Source organism: Aulonocara stuartgranti (assembly GCF_965226115.1).
Source record: "Aulonocara stuartgranti genome assembly, chromosome: 20".
Lineage (NCBI taxonomy): Eukaryota > Metazoa > Chordata > Actinopteri > Cichliformes > Cichlidae > Aulonocara > Aulonocara stuartgranti.
Window position 1 is genome coordinate 2,140,870 of NC_138956.1, and position 17,639 is coordinate 2,158,508.

At 41.0% G+C, this 17,639-nt stretch overlaps 3 protein-coding genes across 6 annotated transcripts in view; all 3 read right to left on the bottom strand.

Moving 5' to 3' along the window:
• LOC309697227 (homeobox protein Hox-C4a) overlaps window positions 1-17,639 on the bottom strand; it is a 59,355-nt gene that overhangs the window by 25,588 nt on the left and 16,128 nt on the right. For 2 of the 3 annotated variants that reach the window (XM_082518976.1, XM_082518974.1), the window contains exon 1: window positions 7,886-7,997. The exons of the other annotated variant lie outside the window; for it this stretch is intronic. The gene's annotated coding sequence lies outside the window, so the exon portion shown is untranslated. Of the gene's footprint in view, window positions 1-7,885; window positions 7,998-17,639 lie in introns of those variants that run through there. 3 annotated transcript variants of the gene reach the window in all.
• hoxc6a (homeobox C6a) lies at window positions 437-7,861 on the bottom strand. 2 transcript variants are annotated; one of them, XM_082518979.1, is made up of 2 exons: window positions 2,088-7,861; window positions 437-1,618 (listed from the first exon to the last, which is right to left on the bottom strand). In XM_082518979.1, the coding sequence occupies exons 1-2, from the start codon at window positions 2,482-2,484 to the stop codon at window positions 1,308-1,310; spliced, it is 708 nt and encodes a 235-aa protein (XP_082375105.1). In that variant the 5' UTR covers window positions 2,485-7,861; the 3' UTR covers window positions 437-1,307. The 2 variants fall into 2 exon arrangements, with proteins under 2 accessions (XP_082375105.1, XP_082375106.1); XM_082518980.1 differs by having other exon boundaries at window positions 437-1,615; window positions 2,088-7,857.
• Window positions 11,541-15,242, bottom strand: hoxc8a (homeobox C8a). The gene is made up of 2 exons (XM_082517714.1): window positions 14,474-15,242; window positions 11,541-13,122 (listed from the first exon to the last, which is right to left on the bottom strand). Exons 1-2 carry the CDS (start codon window positions 14,907-14,909, stop codon window positions 12,806-12,808), a joined length of 753 nt encoding a protein of 250 aa, XP_082373840.1. The 5' UTR covers window positions 14,910-15,242; the 3' UTR covers window positions 11,541-12,805.

The window sequence follows — 17,639 nt, forward strand, 5'->3', positions numbered from 1 at the left end:
ATAATAATAATAATAATAATAATAATAATAATAAAGCTAGGTTAAAATATATCTACGCGGATGGACTTGAAACGTGAACGTTGTTGGGAGTTTATATTACTACAGCTACGGGGATGTTATCGTGTTTAACAGTAGCTTAACAGTAGCTAATTCCTGTGCCATACCAATATCGGCGTCGAACAAACAGGTCTCATGTTTTGGAGAAACAAAAATTGCTTAAAAATATATGTTTAACGTCAAATCCTCCCTTTCTTGCCTACACAGCCTCCGGACCAAACAGGCCACGACAAAAAAATCTTTAAAATTTAAAGAAAAGCATAAGAAGAAAGAAATAGCAAACTTTCACAGTCCACGTTTAGGAAATCTCTTCGTATTTTTATTACGTATTTAAGGGATCTGTCTTCATCTGACTCATGAAACAGACAAGACAAAGGTGAAAGTTTTACAAACATTTTATTCCGTGATACACAGTTATGACAAAACATTAATGTTTGACTCTCAAACAAAGGTGAAGAATTACTAGTGTACAAATCTATCTCACGAGGAAGCATGTTGTGTCAAATGGTCAATAATCTTATGTTATGCAGCGTCTACCAAAGCGGCTAAATGCACATTACGTTTCCACGGGATTTACGTTATATACCGTTACTTTTATCATGTACAGACATTATGGTTTTTGTTTGTTTGTGTGTGTTTGCGCGCGCGTGTGTGTGCGTGTGTCTGTGCGTGTCTGTGTGTGCATGTGTGTGTTCGGACTGGAGACTACTACTTTTAGTTTGATGCAGGGCCCATTTTCCTGCGGACGATTCAAGTAATAGATTACATTGTGATCAAGTGTCCGCCCGCTCTTTTGCCTCCATGGAATGTGCATGTACAGTAATGAGTTTAGTCAGATCAACACTGTATTATAGTGAGGTGATCAAAGAGTTTCACAGTGATGGATGGGGTGTGTGAGAGGGGGGTAGGTAAATATACAGATTTCCTGGCATAGGAAGATAGGTAGAAATTAATACTTCTTTTTATTTCCACAATACAAGTGTGATATTTGCAATAAAAAACAAAACAAAAACAAAAAACCCTCAGTTCTCCACACAACACAGCGGCCAAACTGTGGCTGAAATAATTTTGGATTTCTAAGGATCAACACTCCTGTGGTCCAACACGAAATAAAATTGGTGAGAGCTGCGTGGTAGCAATCATGCGGTGAAGTCGCTCTCGAGTCCATGTAGATTTTTAGGTAGTTATGTTGGTTTGTAATGGTCATCGTGTGGTTTTTTATAATTTTTTATTATTATTATTATTTTGAGCTATTCTTTCTTCTTGTCTTCATCCTTCCCTTCTTCCATTGCGCCATTGCGTTCCTGCTCTTGAGACGCTCCTGTCTGTTCAGTTCCTGTCACCGTGGAGGTCAGGTTGCTCTCTTTCTTCCATTTCATGCGCCGGTTCTGAAACCAGATTTTGATCTGCCGCTCTGTTAAACAAAGCGCATTCGCGATCTCGATGCGTCTGCGCCTGGTCAGGTAGCGATTGAAATGAAATTCCTTCTCCAGCTCAAGCGTTTGGTAACGAGAGTATATTTGTCGTCCTCTGCGTCTGTCTGTCCCGTAGCCGACTCCTGCTGGGAGACAAAGTAAAGTCACTCATTTAAGCGTTAACAGCGCGAAGTCACGTTTGGATTTCAAATAAAACGTGCCTCTGCCTGGAGTCTGTTCATACTTGGAGGCAACTGAGCATAAGTTGGTTATTTTTTTTGCCTCGTTGTTAGATTCATAATTGCAATCTAAATCCACAGAGAAAAATAAACGCATTTTAACTGGAAGGGGAAAATATATCTCAAAGGATATCTTTGCTGTATTATCTAAAATTATTAAAGCTTCTTAAGTAGTCTCTCTATCTCACTCTACTGATTATGGCTACTATATCATTCTTAAAATGAAAGCTGTTTGTTTGCACATGTTAAGGCCCATCTACAAGTCGAGGGGATACAGTAATGTTTTATGGGGCCATAAAAAGTAACTTGCTCTCTTGGTAAGACATATCGTAAAACTGGCCCATTTCCTTAATTTATTTGTCGTAGTAAAACTCACCGCCGTGTGAGTTCATTCGCTGCATCCACGGGTAGATCGGGATGTTACTTTTCTGCTCCTGAGCTGCTGCTCTTCCTTGATCCAGACTGTACTCTTGAGCAATGTGGCTTTGTGTATTGAGTCCCATATTTGTTTGTCTGCAGCTGGGAAGCACGTCCTTGTCTTGAAGAAACACGTTTGATCCATACTCATACTGTGCCCTGCCAGACCCAAACACCACATTATCTTGAGGAGAGTAGAAAGGTGCATATATCCGATTCTGGGTCACAGCGGCACCGTACGACGAAAAATGTCTAACTGTGTCATAGGTGGTGGAGTTTAGGGGTACGTTAGGCAAAACATCTTGACCACCGGATAAATGGCAGGAGAGCGACGGGTTCGCGAAATAAGAATTCATACCTTGCTTGTAACCCTCTCTCCAACTCTCCCCACTTCTTTATCGGTCTCTTTTCAATCTCCTTCTCAGTAAATCTCTGTGTCAACCAACCACACCTTTCTCCAAGGTCTTCTTTTTTTCCTCGACTTTCTGCCTCTGTAACTGGACGTGAGCTACTTTGAGGATTCAATATTATTAATTTCCAATCTCCGGTTAAGACGCACAAACCCGAGTGTTATAGCCGAGGCTTGGCTCGGTGAGAGACAATATGACAATGTCAGCTGACCATTCTCAACCAATTGAGAGGCAGGAGTTGAGGAGAAACTGTAGCTTTTAGCTCAGAGCTTGAACATTACGGCTAAATGTCGATAAACACAACGTAGACTTGGAGTGGCACACTATACAGCTTGGCTGAGTGAGAAGTTTTTGGCTTGAAGTTTATGAGCATGTGTCGTTTAAGCAGAAAGCAAGATGGAAAGCGTGGCCAATGTCATTCAGGACAGAGACCACATTCAGAGGAAGGAAGGAGATGGAGAATTCTAATGAAAAACACGTGAAATATTATACAAAATGCCTATTAAATAGTGACCAATAGAAAAAATAACACGGATATTAAAGCTGTTTACTAATGCAAAGCCATGAACTGTCATACTAAGTTTTCGTGTGAGTGATCTTGTGTGCGCATGTGTGTGTCCTATACCCAGTTTTAATCCACAATACAACATACACTGCTGTTTATCTCAGCCATATCAACAACTTTCCAATTTCCATGCTTTTGCAGTGACCTGGGGGAGGGTGTCGGCGGTAAGAATGCGTTTATGGTCTCTCTTCTGTGAGGGCAATAAAACAAGTGACGTTCCCCAGCTCACCAACAACTATCTCTGCAGCAAAGCCTTGAAACACAGGCAGCAATCTCTCCCGCTAAGAATCAAAAAAGCACTGCACAGCGTGTGGAGGCAAAGCAAAGACAAAATCGCGTGCAGGACAGGTATGGCACAGAAAGGGGAAAAAAGAATGAAAAAAATGCTCCTGTGAAGATGACTTCTGCCACCATCTTGAAAAAAGAATCCAATCAGTTGTGCGATCGTGCAAACCTGCTCATCAATGCTCACTGCTATTTCTCAGGTATAGTCTGTTCAAACGCACAACAAAGAACACTTTACTTCAAATTAATTAAGCAAAAAAATGTAATAGGCAACATGTTAAAATGCTTATGCAGATGTTCCAGTCTCTTTTTTCTCTCTCTCCTTGTGATCGTGCTTTGACATTCCTGTGACACACACAGAGGAAACGGGAACCGATTATTATCTCAGCACCAAATGATGGGTTTGGAAATTACTTTAGAGGCGTTTTGCAGAATTCTAGAAAAACTTGATCACGTGTTTTGACCTAAACGAGCTGCCTCCAAAATCTGCATTAGACGAGATCGCAGTGCGCTAATTTTCATTTTCATTTTAGAAAAACTTTTCAGATGAATTAAAACTAAAACGCCACACGTGCTTTCGAAGTAGTTTTCCAAATTAATGTGGCCGGTTTTTGTTTTGTTTTTTAATTTACTTTGTTTAAAAAATTTTTTTAAACAAGCCGCATCAGATAGCAATATAATAATAATAACAACAACAATCAATAACTCTATTGAAAAAGTCTGTTAAACGCAGCCCCACTGGCTGCAACAGCCTATTGGTTCACCTCATTGATTTCCTCAATGGAGTGAATTCGTGCAGCCTAAACGTGCAACAGTGTTTGGTCTGTTGTTTGGGATCCTGAATAGCCCATAAAAGAGACAAGAACAAAGAGAAGGAAGTAGCTGGTGCAGTAAAAGTTTCCCTTCAACTATTTGTGACCATATGTGACATCCGCGTCGCACAGATTTGAGGCAAATAAAGCGCAAAAGTTGGAGCCTGCAGTTTTCCTAAATTTCCGTCCTGGGACTGTTCTTTTTCCCCTCTTCTTTTTGATATCCAGAAACGAAATCACTTGATGACGGAGGTTAACCAACACTTATAGCAGGAGTAAACTACTCGGGGTCCCAGTTTGTTTAGTGAACTTCTACCCTTCAGTGTGGTGTAATTTCAAAGGAGACCAAATTGTTGCAAACATTAAAAAAGTCAGTTCCCCCACTTTGACTGGAACTTGAATCCCACCAAAGTAAATATGAACAAAACGCAAATAAAATTGAAGTTTGTGATATTATATTTTTAGTCAATCCGCCCTCATGGTGGCAGAAACGGAATGTGCAATAGATTTGTGAAAGCTTTCCTTTGTTTCACCATTTCTGCTGTCGTCACCAAGTAGTCGGCATAATTTATTCCACACTGCAAAGTGTTTCAGATTAACACAATTTTCAGCAATCTCTATTCCATCAAAATCCACTCGAATTATTTGAGTTCTCAACCACAGATTTTCCTTATTGTTATTTACAGACACACACACACACACACACACACACACACACACACACACACACACACACACACACACACACACACACACACACACACACACACGAAGAACAGAGCGGTCTGTAAACTTTGGGTTGTAAATAAAAGCTGAACAGTAAAGCCAATGTGTGGACTGGAGAGACTGGAATGCAGGAGAGCTTGTGTCAGTGTGCAGAATTAGAAAGGTCATTCTTTCCCTTGTGTTTTAGTGTTTTATTGCGGCCCGTGAGGCAAATTACACGCACGGCATTTGATGCAGGGAGGAGAGGAACCGTTTGGTGCGCGTTTCCACAATTTTTAAAAGAACATTATGTCCAGCGACGAATGCGTGAACCAGGAAAAGTAAAAATATAAAATACTATCAATACCCTAACATCCTGTTTCTAACCATGGGAATTAATAAAGATCATTCATAATTAATTCCTCAGTGTTATATGCCCTGAATTTGTAGTTTTATATGGTGATGCGCAACCAAGGCATAAACTAAGCTATTATTATTATTATTATTATTATTATTATTATTATTATTATTATTATTATTATTATTATTACTGGTTGAATTCTTACGCTTTGATGTGTTCTTGTGCTGAAGGCCTAACTTTGATAGCCCGCGCTCTGCAGCACAACATGGCCCATCAACATCTACGGTTGCTTCTATTTTTTTCTTAAACACAGCTTTCAATATCCAACATCACAACATCACTCAGCATTAGTTATACGGGACCCTTAAAATTTCTACATTATCGGCCATGATTAAAAACGCAGCAAGAGGGGCAAAGTCTGGTCATCCTCTGATGCTTTTTCCTCTCCCCCGCTTCTAACCTTACTAATAAGGAGTAATTCACATACTAACAATGTAAAGCCCTCTATAAGCACTTTACCATCGCTGGCTAGCCCAATTAATGTCCGGAAGTGTTCGACTTTATGCTCGTTAAGCACTCAGGAAGCTGTTGCCCAATGAGCGCATGTTGATCCACACATCATAAATTATGGCCATTAGTAGGCAAAATTTTGGTCCTGTCGGGATTTGTAAGTGAGGTTCTAAATGTGGTGATGCGGACAGATTCATGACTTCATGGAGTTTAATGCGAGCCTATCTCTGGGTTTAAAAAACACTGCAGGGCAAAACAATGGGCTGTGGTTTTCCCTTATTATTTCAACCAAGATTTACCTAACAACTCAAATGGCATCTATTAAATGGGCCCTCTTTCGCTCTCTCCCTCTGTCTTTCTCTCTCTCTTCTGCAGGCATAGTGCTGGGCAGCAGCGGACACGATCCATTGCAACAGCAATGTTTCATAAGGGAAAAACAAACAACGTGTTTAACAGTAGGTTATAAGAATTTAAAGGCTTTCACAACGAGGCTTTGCCAATAATTGTATTTTACAAGATTGAAACGCTGGACTGCTGAGACAGAAACAGATCACGTCGCTTTATTACATAAAAAATATTTAGTCTCTACACAGAGAAGAGAGGACAATTCCTCAAGCTAAGCTTTGATGAAACAACATCGCCAAACTTCAAATGCACAGCCTGCAGTCTCCCACACACACACACACACACACACACACACACACACACACACACACACACACACACACACACACACACCGTGTTATTTAAGATGTCTTTGGATACTTGTGCAATGGATACACTTCGTATATATTTTGTCTTACACTGATACTCCAATTCATTATCCTTCTGTTTTTTACTGAGGCTTTCGTGGTTTCTGTCTCTCCCACACAAACACACACACGCACACACTTGACGAGTTTAAACCTCATTCTGTGCTTTTTTTCATATGAAGTCCAGAATAACGTAAAATAATTGATCTGGATTTATTTTAATCAATACATTTATTTAATTGTTTTAGTATTTTTAGACGTGTTTGAAAGAAATTTGGGGAAGTGAAATGTATATGATGCAATGTCCCACCATTCATGCACAATATGCTATAAACAATGCACTGTATACACTCATTCTGTCTCACTTATGACGACACATTTGCTACTGTTAAATGTCCACTGCTGTTGCTCTTGGTGTTGTTGATATTGTGCATATTTGATACAATTTTGAACTTATTACTTACTCGTCCTATTTTATTTTTTTTCCCGGTGGTGTAAATAAAATGAAATGTTAACTCTCACGAATGTCGTGGCGTGCTTATGTGACAAAGCAATATCTTCTACAAATCACTTCATCTCATCATGCTAAAACGAAAACAATAAAACAGACGAATCTCATTCTCCAAAGTGACAACAACAAATCAGAAACACTCCTCGGTGTCAGGTCGAGCAGTTACTCGCTGGCAGCAGTGTATCAGCTGACATCCGCAGTGAACCGCCGCCGAAAACCAGCAGCCATAAACATCAAGCCTCAACACCCGCCCACCTCCACATATAACGCCTCTTGTCGCTAGGGGGCACTGCCGGGAGACACCAGTGTGTCACTGTGTACATACTGTGAGCCTATGTGTTTCTCGTGTGTGCGTGTGACATAGGGATGTGTGAAATTGCTTATAGATGTTATGCAGGCTTCTGGCAGAAACTGGGTTAAACGTGTGGCAGCAGATGTGAAAACAAACCATAATTAGAGAACATCAGCCAGAAATTAATATCATTCGTCACTGCCTGGTGAGAAGGGCCTATGTGAGTGATGAGAAAGTTTACTATCACAAGGCAATCAATTACATCGGGTTGGCACAGCGCCTTTAAAAATACACACTGGATGTAGGCTGAAGCAGCCACTACCCACACAGGTGCTGCCACATCAGCCAGAAAGAAATAATGACAACCGCCCCGGGCTTCAGCACCCTCCCAGGCTACAGGTCAGGTCACAACTACACTGAATAGACACCTTCAGTTCTCATGATCTCACACGTTCATAATTTTCACAATCATCTCAACGCCACAAGGACCAGCCGATTGAGAAACAGATCATTAAACAGTTAAGAAAAGCAGCTAGTAAAGTGTATAATCTTACCCCCAGCAGGCTCTCCACAATTTCGAGCGTCACTGTGGTCCAACAAAGCAGCTGAAGGGTCACGATGGCGAGTGGGATATATCAACACAACGCACATCTCCTCTGTGCTGCTGGCTGTGTTCACATTCCGGCGATAAGCAGCTTATGGAGACAGGGTGTCTGCCGGGAAAAGTCTTTTCTAGCAGGCTTTCTTCTTCCATTTGCTGTCCCAGTGGTTTTATTGCCTCCGGTGGGGGAATAAACGCAGGCAGCGGCTGGTAGAGGCGGTGACTGTCCCGAAGATCTCACTGTCAGGAAGTCGGGGATCGGGTGAATAACACGCGCGGCAGTGCCAAGATGACTGTGCAGTATTTTTTTTTCTTTAAATATTACAATAAAGGGAAATAATATGTTTCTACGCCCCAGCTTAGTCTGCTGCTGATACAGGGGAAGGACCAGAGAATAGACAACAGCATAAAGTTCATGTTCATAGCGCCTGTGCCACGTGGCTCGCTTCAGCCAATGGCAGAAAGGATTCAGTCGTAAACTTTTATTACTCAGCTGTAAATTTCTCCTTTTAACAACCAGGAATGTTTGCACCCATCTTGTCTTTCCTCTCTTTTTTCTTCTTCTTTTTTTCGATTGAACAAAACTAAACCACCAATAATATAATACATGACAGCGAAATTCCCCATATGTCACATATCAGACATGTGTCAAAATATGACAGTTCCCCTGGTGGATGAGCTCTATGCCAAGATGTCCCCCAGACAAGTTGGGAACGTGGAAATAAAAGTGTGTGAGTGCGAAGGCGAGGTAGGGGAGTAAGAAAAGGACAGAAAGCGACGGAGACGCAACTAATTAAACTTCAATTAGGCTAAACTCTACTTCCATATAAGGGCCTGTGCTTCTCATACGGAAGCAAACAGATGTCAGGATAGTCTGCACCTCACATCCAATATCAAATACGCAGACACACCAGGTGCAAGCATAATATCAAAAATTATGCCTGCTGCAAGTCATTTGTAACAAAATATACATTTTAAAAAGCAGTTGAGATTTGAGCTGGAAAAGAGAACACTCTGTTATGAAAAGAAATATACATACACTGCAAATGTTGTGCAAACCTTTAACGAAAGCTAACATCAGCACACGCAGAAAGAAAACAAAATATCTAATCGCTGCGCGTAAAATTCCTCACGCATAAAAAGTTAGGAGGTTAGGTGTTTTTTTTCTTAACCTTCAGCAAATATACTGTATCCTAATACTTGCGTAATAACAGAGAGACACGGATCAAGATGAGAACAACAGCAGACGTATTATTTAATTTAACACTAACACGCAGCTTTGTATCTCGTAAATCCTTTTACAGGAAGTCCTCTGGCTTCGCCTTGAAATAATCACCTGATGTGTCGTTTGATGGCGAGTAAAGCGCATTCTCTACAAGCTAAATAACTAACAAAATTTCCCTCACTTACTAGTTTGAGTGGTGCATCTTGTCCTTGCAGGCCGTCATCGCCACACGGAGCTGAGGCACACAAAAGATGCAGGCCGAGCCGCGTCTTTACCACCGCCAATAAAGTTTACAGCAGGTACACTTAACTTTATTGGTAATGTCAACCCTCTGTTAAAACTACACACACACACACACACACACACACACACACACACACACACACACAGAGAGAGAGAGAGAGAGAGAGAGAGAGAGAGAGAGAGAAACACACACACACATTCACACAAAGGGGTAATACGGGATGCTGGATAGCTGTGACTAAGGGACACTTCCGGAAATTTTCTAGAGACAAAGCGCACGTAAACAGAGAAATAAACACCCTGAATTAAAAGGTTGCGCTTTGGCGCAACACTGTTTGATCCGAGAGAGAGAGAAAAAGTCACTGTTAGGGGGAAAGCCATAAAAAGAGGAGACGTGAAAGACTCCGACATCTTTTGGTCTCAGTCTGGATTGAGATGAAATGGGAATGTTTGATTGAAAAATAAGTTTCCAGTTAATGTGGATAAGTTTGCGTTTTTGCGAATAATGTTCACATAAAAAGCCTTGAACACTGCTTTCGTTCTGTCTTCCTTCGTTAGGCTGTGTTATGTTGTTACCCTTCAACACTATTTATTTATATTTATTAATTCATTTTGTTCAAATAAAAGAGGTCTGAAGCACAACAAGAGGTTAGTTCGTTTTTTGTTTTTTCCTTTTCTTTACAAAAGAATTCTTAGATGAGGATAATTTTCCAATTACGAGTGTGGGCTTAAATATAAATAGTTTCAATCGCACATTTCAATATGGACACTTTTTAACTACACATTATAAAATCCCCTAACACTTACTCCTTGGCATTGCATTTGTGTCCACAATGTTCCATATATGCACTGAAGCTTATTTGAACCGTTTACAAGTGAGCAAATAAAAAGCAACAGACTTTGAATAATTTAGCTGCCTAACGCTGAAATTCGGCAGCTAAATTATTCAAGTCCCGGGTCATGTTATGGTGTATTTACTACTATTATTTACTTTGAAATTACGTCTAATATTGCATTAAACTTGCAATAAATGCATTTTTTAAAGAAACAATATGTTGAAAATCATTCTGTTCTCAATTTGAAAAATTCAGATCCGGTTAAAAAAAGGGGGGTGAGGGGGGAATCAAACCGAGAGAAGGGTGAGGTCGAATTTCATGTTTTGAAAAAGAGGGTTCAAATTTCTGTTGAGGGCTAATATGATAGAGCAAGTACTGGTATTTTACCCCGTTAACAGCACGTTCAGAGACCCACATTGGTGTACCGTTTGATATTTATCGCAGTTTAGTCCTACTTGAGTGTGTTACTCAGATTTCACGTTGTCTGTTCACGTCCTCTGTCTATTACAACCCGTCATCATGAAAACCAGCTGGACTGCCGAAGAGAGATGTTACCTGTTACCTGCACTTGGCCTCCCCCGTTCGCTTTGATTTCAGCGCTCTGGTGCTTTTCCGGCGGATTGTCTGGACACAAGATTCACGCAACACCTTGCAAATGTATGGCCTCTGACAGATAAAGCCTCCCTCAAGCTCTGCCATTACTTTGTTTGATTATTAACATAGCACGTCAAATGTTTGCTCATCTCATCTCTCAAACAGCAATCAGTCATCCCGAGATTCATTAAGGAAAGCTTCGTGTCCTCCCCGAAGAGAGGAAGTTTCTTATTAAGAGGATGAATCAAATACGACTCAGGCTTTGGAGAGTAGGCCTGCTGTGAATGGGATTCGCTGTCTTTCCTTAAAAGGTAAAGGGATACATCCGCAAACGCGTGTCTGGCGCTTTTTTAATCGAACTGTTCTGAAAGTTTAAATTGGGAAAACTTTATTTAGGAGGCTTCTGCACTATCTTCCCTCCTGCCGAAGCACTTTTTGGATGCACAGGCTGAAAATCGAGGCATCATCAAATCATCAGTTTTGAATTATTCAGGGGGCTTTTCTGTTGCACGTTATCTACTTACTGTTGTCCGTGCATGAAAACAGGGGTTCATATTGAACTCTTTACAGTGTGTAAAAAAGAAAATACTACCCTGCATATTTTCACTTCACCTATGTCTGCATGCATTTGTTTTGTGTACACGGAGAAAGGGTGGTGATGATGTTTGTTCTAACAACAGAGTGCACAGTCTTAATAAAACCAGAAATGATAGTGAGCCATCTTGTTTATTCGTGATTTTACATCAACAATGGCGGGGACACACAATTCCGTCTTTCACAGGAGAAACACCAGAAAACGAGCATATTGTTAACATCAATATATAACAAGACGTACATAAAGATTATATTCAGTGCAAAACAACTACGCTATGTCACCAGCACATTAAAATAAAAATTCCCTTACTTTAAAATCGTTGTAATTGTAGCTGTTGTTATCATACACAGTACATGTGCGTTATAGGCAGTTTTAGTTGTTGGGGAAATAGCTTGCGATCAAATCAGAGCGATGCCATAAATGTGGAACTGTAAATTCTGCAAAGGCAAAGCTCTGAGTTTTTAGGTAGTGCTGTGGTACAATCTCAAAAGTGTTTACTTGGCTTTGAGCTAAGTGTCTTCCCAAGACTCGCAAATTGTCTTCAACAAGTGTATACTGTTTGTTGGGTAAATGCTACATACATAACTTAATAATATAAGGTCGATATAGAACACTTTAAAATTAAAACCATATGAAATCTCTATATTCAGAAATCTCTATTGCAATTTCCCCAGGTTTAGGTAGCATCAAAGGATTCCAAACGATTGCATTTCCCTGGTAATCCTAGAGAAAGATGTCTGAGGAGCTAATGGCTGTCACATGAAAACGAGTAAAACAGTAACAGTAACAATTATAATAATAAAACTTGTGGTTTATACAGAGGCTGCTAGCCAATGCAACTGTTGCGATGATGTTTTAACACTTACTACTAAGTTATAGGCCTACATTTTTTTTACAATTTCAGAAAGGCTACTTTGAAGTGATGTCTTTTTTTATGTAGGCTATAATCTATTTACAACACAGGTCGGCGTTGGTCATGTTTTGATCTTATTTGGCTACGTTTTTGATACAATTATTATTAAAAGCAAATTTGTAAAAAATAGCTAAGCCATTTTCCATCCAACATGCGTTTTAATTTACCCTCCCTTATTTTTTTAAAACAATGGCCAGAGTTCTATGGAGAAAAAAAACGCTACAAGCGTTTGTAGCTTCTACAGAAAAATCCAAATGGTAATGCGCATCATGTTAGGATAAACGAAAGAATGGAGAATTTTGTCTATTTATGACAGCAATATTGGTGGGATTCCTGATCCCTCTTGACAAAATAGAAGGGTGGTCATAAAGTTGACGCTCTCTGCCTCCTTGTGACTCTTCGTCTGTTTATGGGACCTCTCCTTTTTTCCTCTTTTTCACCCATATAACCATAAAAGGACCATAAAATCACTCCTTGGTCTCTTCTTTCTCTTCCGCTTCTTTCTCTTCTGCCTCTTCCCCTTCACCGTCCTCGTTCCCCTCTTCTTCGGCCTCGGCTTCGGCCTCTCCTCTTTGACCCGGAAACTTGTCTTTGTTGTTCTCTTTTTTCCACTTCATCCTTCTGTTCTGAAACCAAATTTTCACCTGTCGCTCGGTGAGGCTCAGGGCGTGAGACACCTCGATCCTTCTCTTACGGGTCAGGTAAGGGTTGAACAGAAACTCCTTCTCCAGTTCAAGAGTTTGGTAGCGACTGTAGGTTTGCCTCCCATTCCGTCTTCCTGGGGCTTGAAATATGAAATAAAGCCAGAGGTTAACAGGGCTCACCACGATCTCCCCATAAAGACATTCAGATGGCTGATAATTCTTTCTGAATTTACTCATTTCCTCTGCACAATCACTAACCCATTTCAGCTCTCACACATGCCAGATCACACTCAATGAAAAGAAAGAGCGAGTAGATGTCTTCTTGCAGTGTTAAGCTGGGTAAGTTAGATTTTCCATTAGCAGGAACATATATCAGTGTACACACAGACCACCCACAATAGAGTCCGTAGTTTGCTTGGGATCTGCAAATAAATGTCTTCAAAGTAATAATAATTTACACACATGTCTGCTTCATTTACAGTTCATTCTGCAGGTCTGATGCAACTTTACAACCACATCCCCCAAGAGTTAGTGGAGTAGGATATAGTATTATTACTCTGAAGTTCAATTTTTAATCTGTACACGAAGGTAAAATTGCTCTACATCCCCCATCAATTTAATGATGTTAAAACTCTACGAACAAAATCTATATACTCCTCCATGTCAGATTGGGAGGGGTGTTTACAGAAACTACACTGTTTCCTCTTGCAGCAGAGCCCATATAAACTTGACTGACATTTTCATTCATACTCATACAGGAGGACAATAACTAGGTAGGTAAAAGTATGAGAAGACAGAGATAAAGTTGGGGACGATATTGGGATGCATGTCTCTGAGCAGAAATGAAAAATGAAGCGCACACCTGTGTGGAGCTAAAGTAGCCTTATAGCCTGGACAGAGAGATCCATGAATGGAAGGGGTAATATCTACAAAGCCCTTATGATTATGGCTGTATGTGTCTGAGCCTACAGTGGGCCTGTGGGTCAAATTACCCCCAAAACTCTAAAACCCGGATTCTGGATAATCGTGGTATGTTGTGTTTTAGCTAACCCCCCTGTCACTCTGCATGCTGCTAGTGTGCATGGTATTATCGTATTTTAGACTACGACTTATCCATCCATTCTCATAGCTCTATTAGAGTTTGTGAAATATCTTATGTGAACGATAATTGACTTCAAAGAGCGTGTCATGTGGCTGTAATCAGCAATTCAGCGTTTAAAGGCACTTTGAAAAGCAACCATTCAGCCCTGTATGGGCATGTGCTGCAGAGTAACAGCAGCCTGCACTTCAGGTTCTATGTGCCCCATCATGTTCTCTGACTTATTTCGTTTTATAGTTTAGAGACATACTCTTATACACCCTATGTATTTAGCACACATGCACAATCACACACACATACACACACACACGCACAGACAGGCGGATACACAGTGACACGCGCGCACTACACGGCAACACTGAAAGAATAGGAAAAATTTGTATGATTCTGACCGTGGGGTCTCATCCAAGGAAACATAAGACTGGGAGAGGAGTTTTGATTTAAGTGGCCTTGTCCTTCTCCGGGGTTAGAGCTGCTCGACGATTTACAGTCTGGGTATTGCGCTAGGCTTGCGTCTTGTTGGGTACCATAAAGCGTTTGCCTTGGAAGGGCTTCATATCCATAAAATTTCGTTGCGTCTCCGTGGCAAGCCAAAGCGCAGGGGTTTTGCTGGTATCCGGGGTTGGAGATCCCCGTGGTCCCGTGGTGAAAAAAGTCCTGCACATGATGGGATGGGTGCTGAAAGCCCGGTGCGGCTGCTCCGGGTCCGTAAACTAGCGTGTGGCTGCGGGCAACGCTTTGTGGAAACCTGCAGTCGTAGTAAGTTGGCTCCAGTGACTCGCTGCCTTTGTATTTAGAAAAAAGAGGGTTAACAAAATAGGAGCTCATGTTTAGTTAGCATCAAGCAGACGGGCTCTCTCGCAGCAGAATATCTCCTTTAGGATGATGGCAGCCTTTTGTTTAGGGTCCCAACTCGCACAGCGCACACAAGCAGACAAACCGGAACTAGGAGAAACGCTGCCCCTTTGGACAATCTACGGCAGCTCACTCTCTCTGAGCCGTTCCTCTCATCGGATTTCTCCTCGCAGTCGTGAGTGGGTTTTTTTCCAGGTTTTGCAGTCTCAAACCCGGCTCATGGCATGTGCTTTGGATGTGTGTTAGCTAAGGTTACAGCTGGCTCGCTCGACCGGCACAGTCACAGGCGCTGCTCTTTTCTTTCTTTTTCCTTTTTTTAGATTCCCACCCAACCACCCCCACCACAGGCTCCCTCACCCTCCTCCAACCTCACCCCCCCCCCCCCCCCCCCCCCACACCCCTTCATCTTTCCATGACCGGTCAGACGTGGGCCCTACGTATATCCACCTTGAGAAAGGCTTCACTAATCATAACCAACAATCTAAGAGGCTGTAAATATGATCAATGTTAAGTTTATCACACAAAAAAACCTTTCTAACAAGCTGAACAATTCAGTTGTGAAATGGTTACGATATAAAGACGATGAAGCATGATACATTTCCTGTGTAGTCTGAATTTATAGTTTTGCTTCTTTGTATGGGGGTTATGAGCAGGGAGGATTTCCCCTCTTTCTAAGCGGATTAAGCTGCTGTGATGAGGTATTTTTATTTTTTATTTTTTTTCTATCTAGCCCTGAAGGTTATATACAAGTTCCCAGAAAACAGTTGGCCTTTCTTGGGCTCCATTGGGTCGGGATGATATTTGGGAGTTTATCAACAGCATTAAAACGGTATTAAAAATAAAAACAACACAGATTCGGAGCTATTCAGTCCCCCGAGCAAAACACCGAATTGAAGACAAAACATTCCTCGATGCAAAACCGTGTAGAGGCCAAGGCGACAGATTTCCGCCAGGCGCTCCAAAGCACCGATGCACGCAAATACAAACACGACCTATGAATGCTATAGGTGCCATTTACTGACCCCGTAAAACCGACGAGGATGGGCAGTAAATCTCACACGGGGGAGTTCATAAAATTTAACATTGAATGTTTAGGTGCAATCAACTCGCACGATTCCCAGCTCAGTACTCGCGTGGTCTCTATGCCTGTGTGGGTTTTTGTGGGGTTACTGACGGTTTCTACACATCATCGTAAAATATGAAAGGCGCACTGGACGAATTTATAGACCTTTCACACTCTATAAATATGCAGATTGCTAATCACTTGTTGGAGAATTTGAATTGTTGGTACAGACGTTACAACCGACACGGACTGAGGACTAAAATGGTACAGGTAGCCCTTTCTTTACTGGACATATTATTATTATCATTATTATTATTATCATTATTATTGTTATTATTATTGTTATTATTATTATTGATGCAGCGGTTTATGCTTTTGCTGCTTTTGTTATCGATGTGTTGCTTTGTTGCCATTCATTTATTGCACTGATTTTATGTTACAGATGCAACTGTTTAAAAACTGCTAATAAAGGAGTCTCTGGCTGAATGTGATTTTCGGCTCTTTATTAATTGTGGATTTTTTAAATACTTTTTTAAATAAAGTGTCTCAGTCTGGTTTGAATTTACAGCTTGAAAAGCAGAGGCAGCAAATATAAAAACACACAGATTATGCATTATTATGTATTATGCTTAATTAAGTTTTTGTAAAAGGCTATGAACATGTACTGCATGTATATTGCAGATATGATTTTGCGTTTTTAGAATTGAGCACACAACTACCACCCACAAAACAGCCGTATTAACTCATGAATCCACAGACAATGAAAGAAGCTACAAAAAAAAAAACGAGTGAATAACAAAAGCATAATCTTTTTTTCTGAAGTGAAAAAAAGATTACTATATTTGCACAGATTGTTTGGCCAGCACAACAACCAGCTGGCTGCATTCCGGATTGCTGTTCTGTGGCCTATTACACAAAATGTGGTTGGTGGCCATATCTGTCATTTTGTCATCGATAGGTTACTCTTCACTCTTCAGCCAAGCCACAGAGCTGTAAAAAAGCTCTTCAACGCAGACACACTCCTCAAAACGTGGACATACAGCGTCATCTAGTGTCGAAATGTGTCATTAAACCTGAATAACTCCACCAATCAGCGACAACTGCTATGTGGCCAGAAAGGGTTGAATGTATAGAGGATGTGTGCACCCTGTATTTTTCTTTAAATAAAGTTAAAGCAGTTAATTACCGTGGAATCTATAAAACACGCGCCTTCTGTCTTCGTCTTGCTTGTCTGTAGACTTGAAATAGTTGCTGTGCTGTCGTTTCCTGTCGTGGCAGCTGATCACTTTTATACAAGAGATAATAGCGCTCTGCAGCACTCACATTTATGCACAATGGTTATTGACTTTTCCCATCTAATTGTAGACTAATAGACGACTCATATGATGAAGTGCAGGGGGTTTTGCGGCTGGCCCAGTCAGGCAAAAGTCCCCAGAACAGTGCGCATGCTTCTCCTTTGAACGAGTCCACCACCAGCGTCCATTAAAACCATAAAGTAATTTAGCCCAGACGTCTAGCCAGTTAGTCGAGTTTGCTTTGTTGGTCTGCATTTGAGACAAACAGCCGAGCTCCAACAGGGGCTGTAAAACTGGCATTTTTGTCCAAGCAGAGCGGAAATGCACTGGATTGGGCTTTGAAAT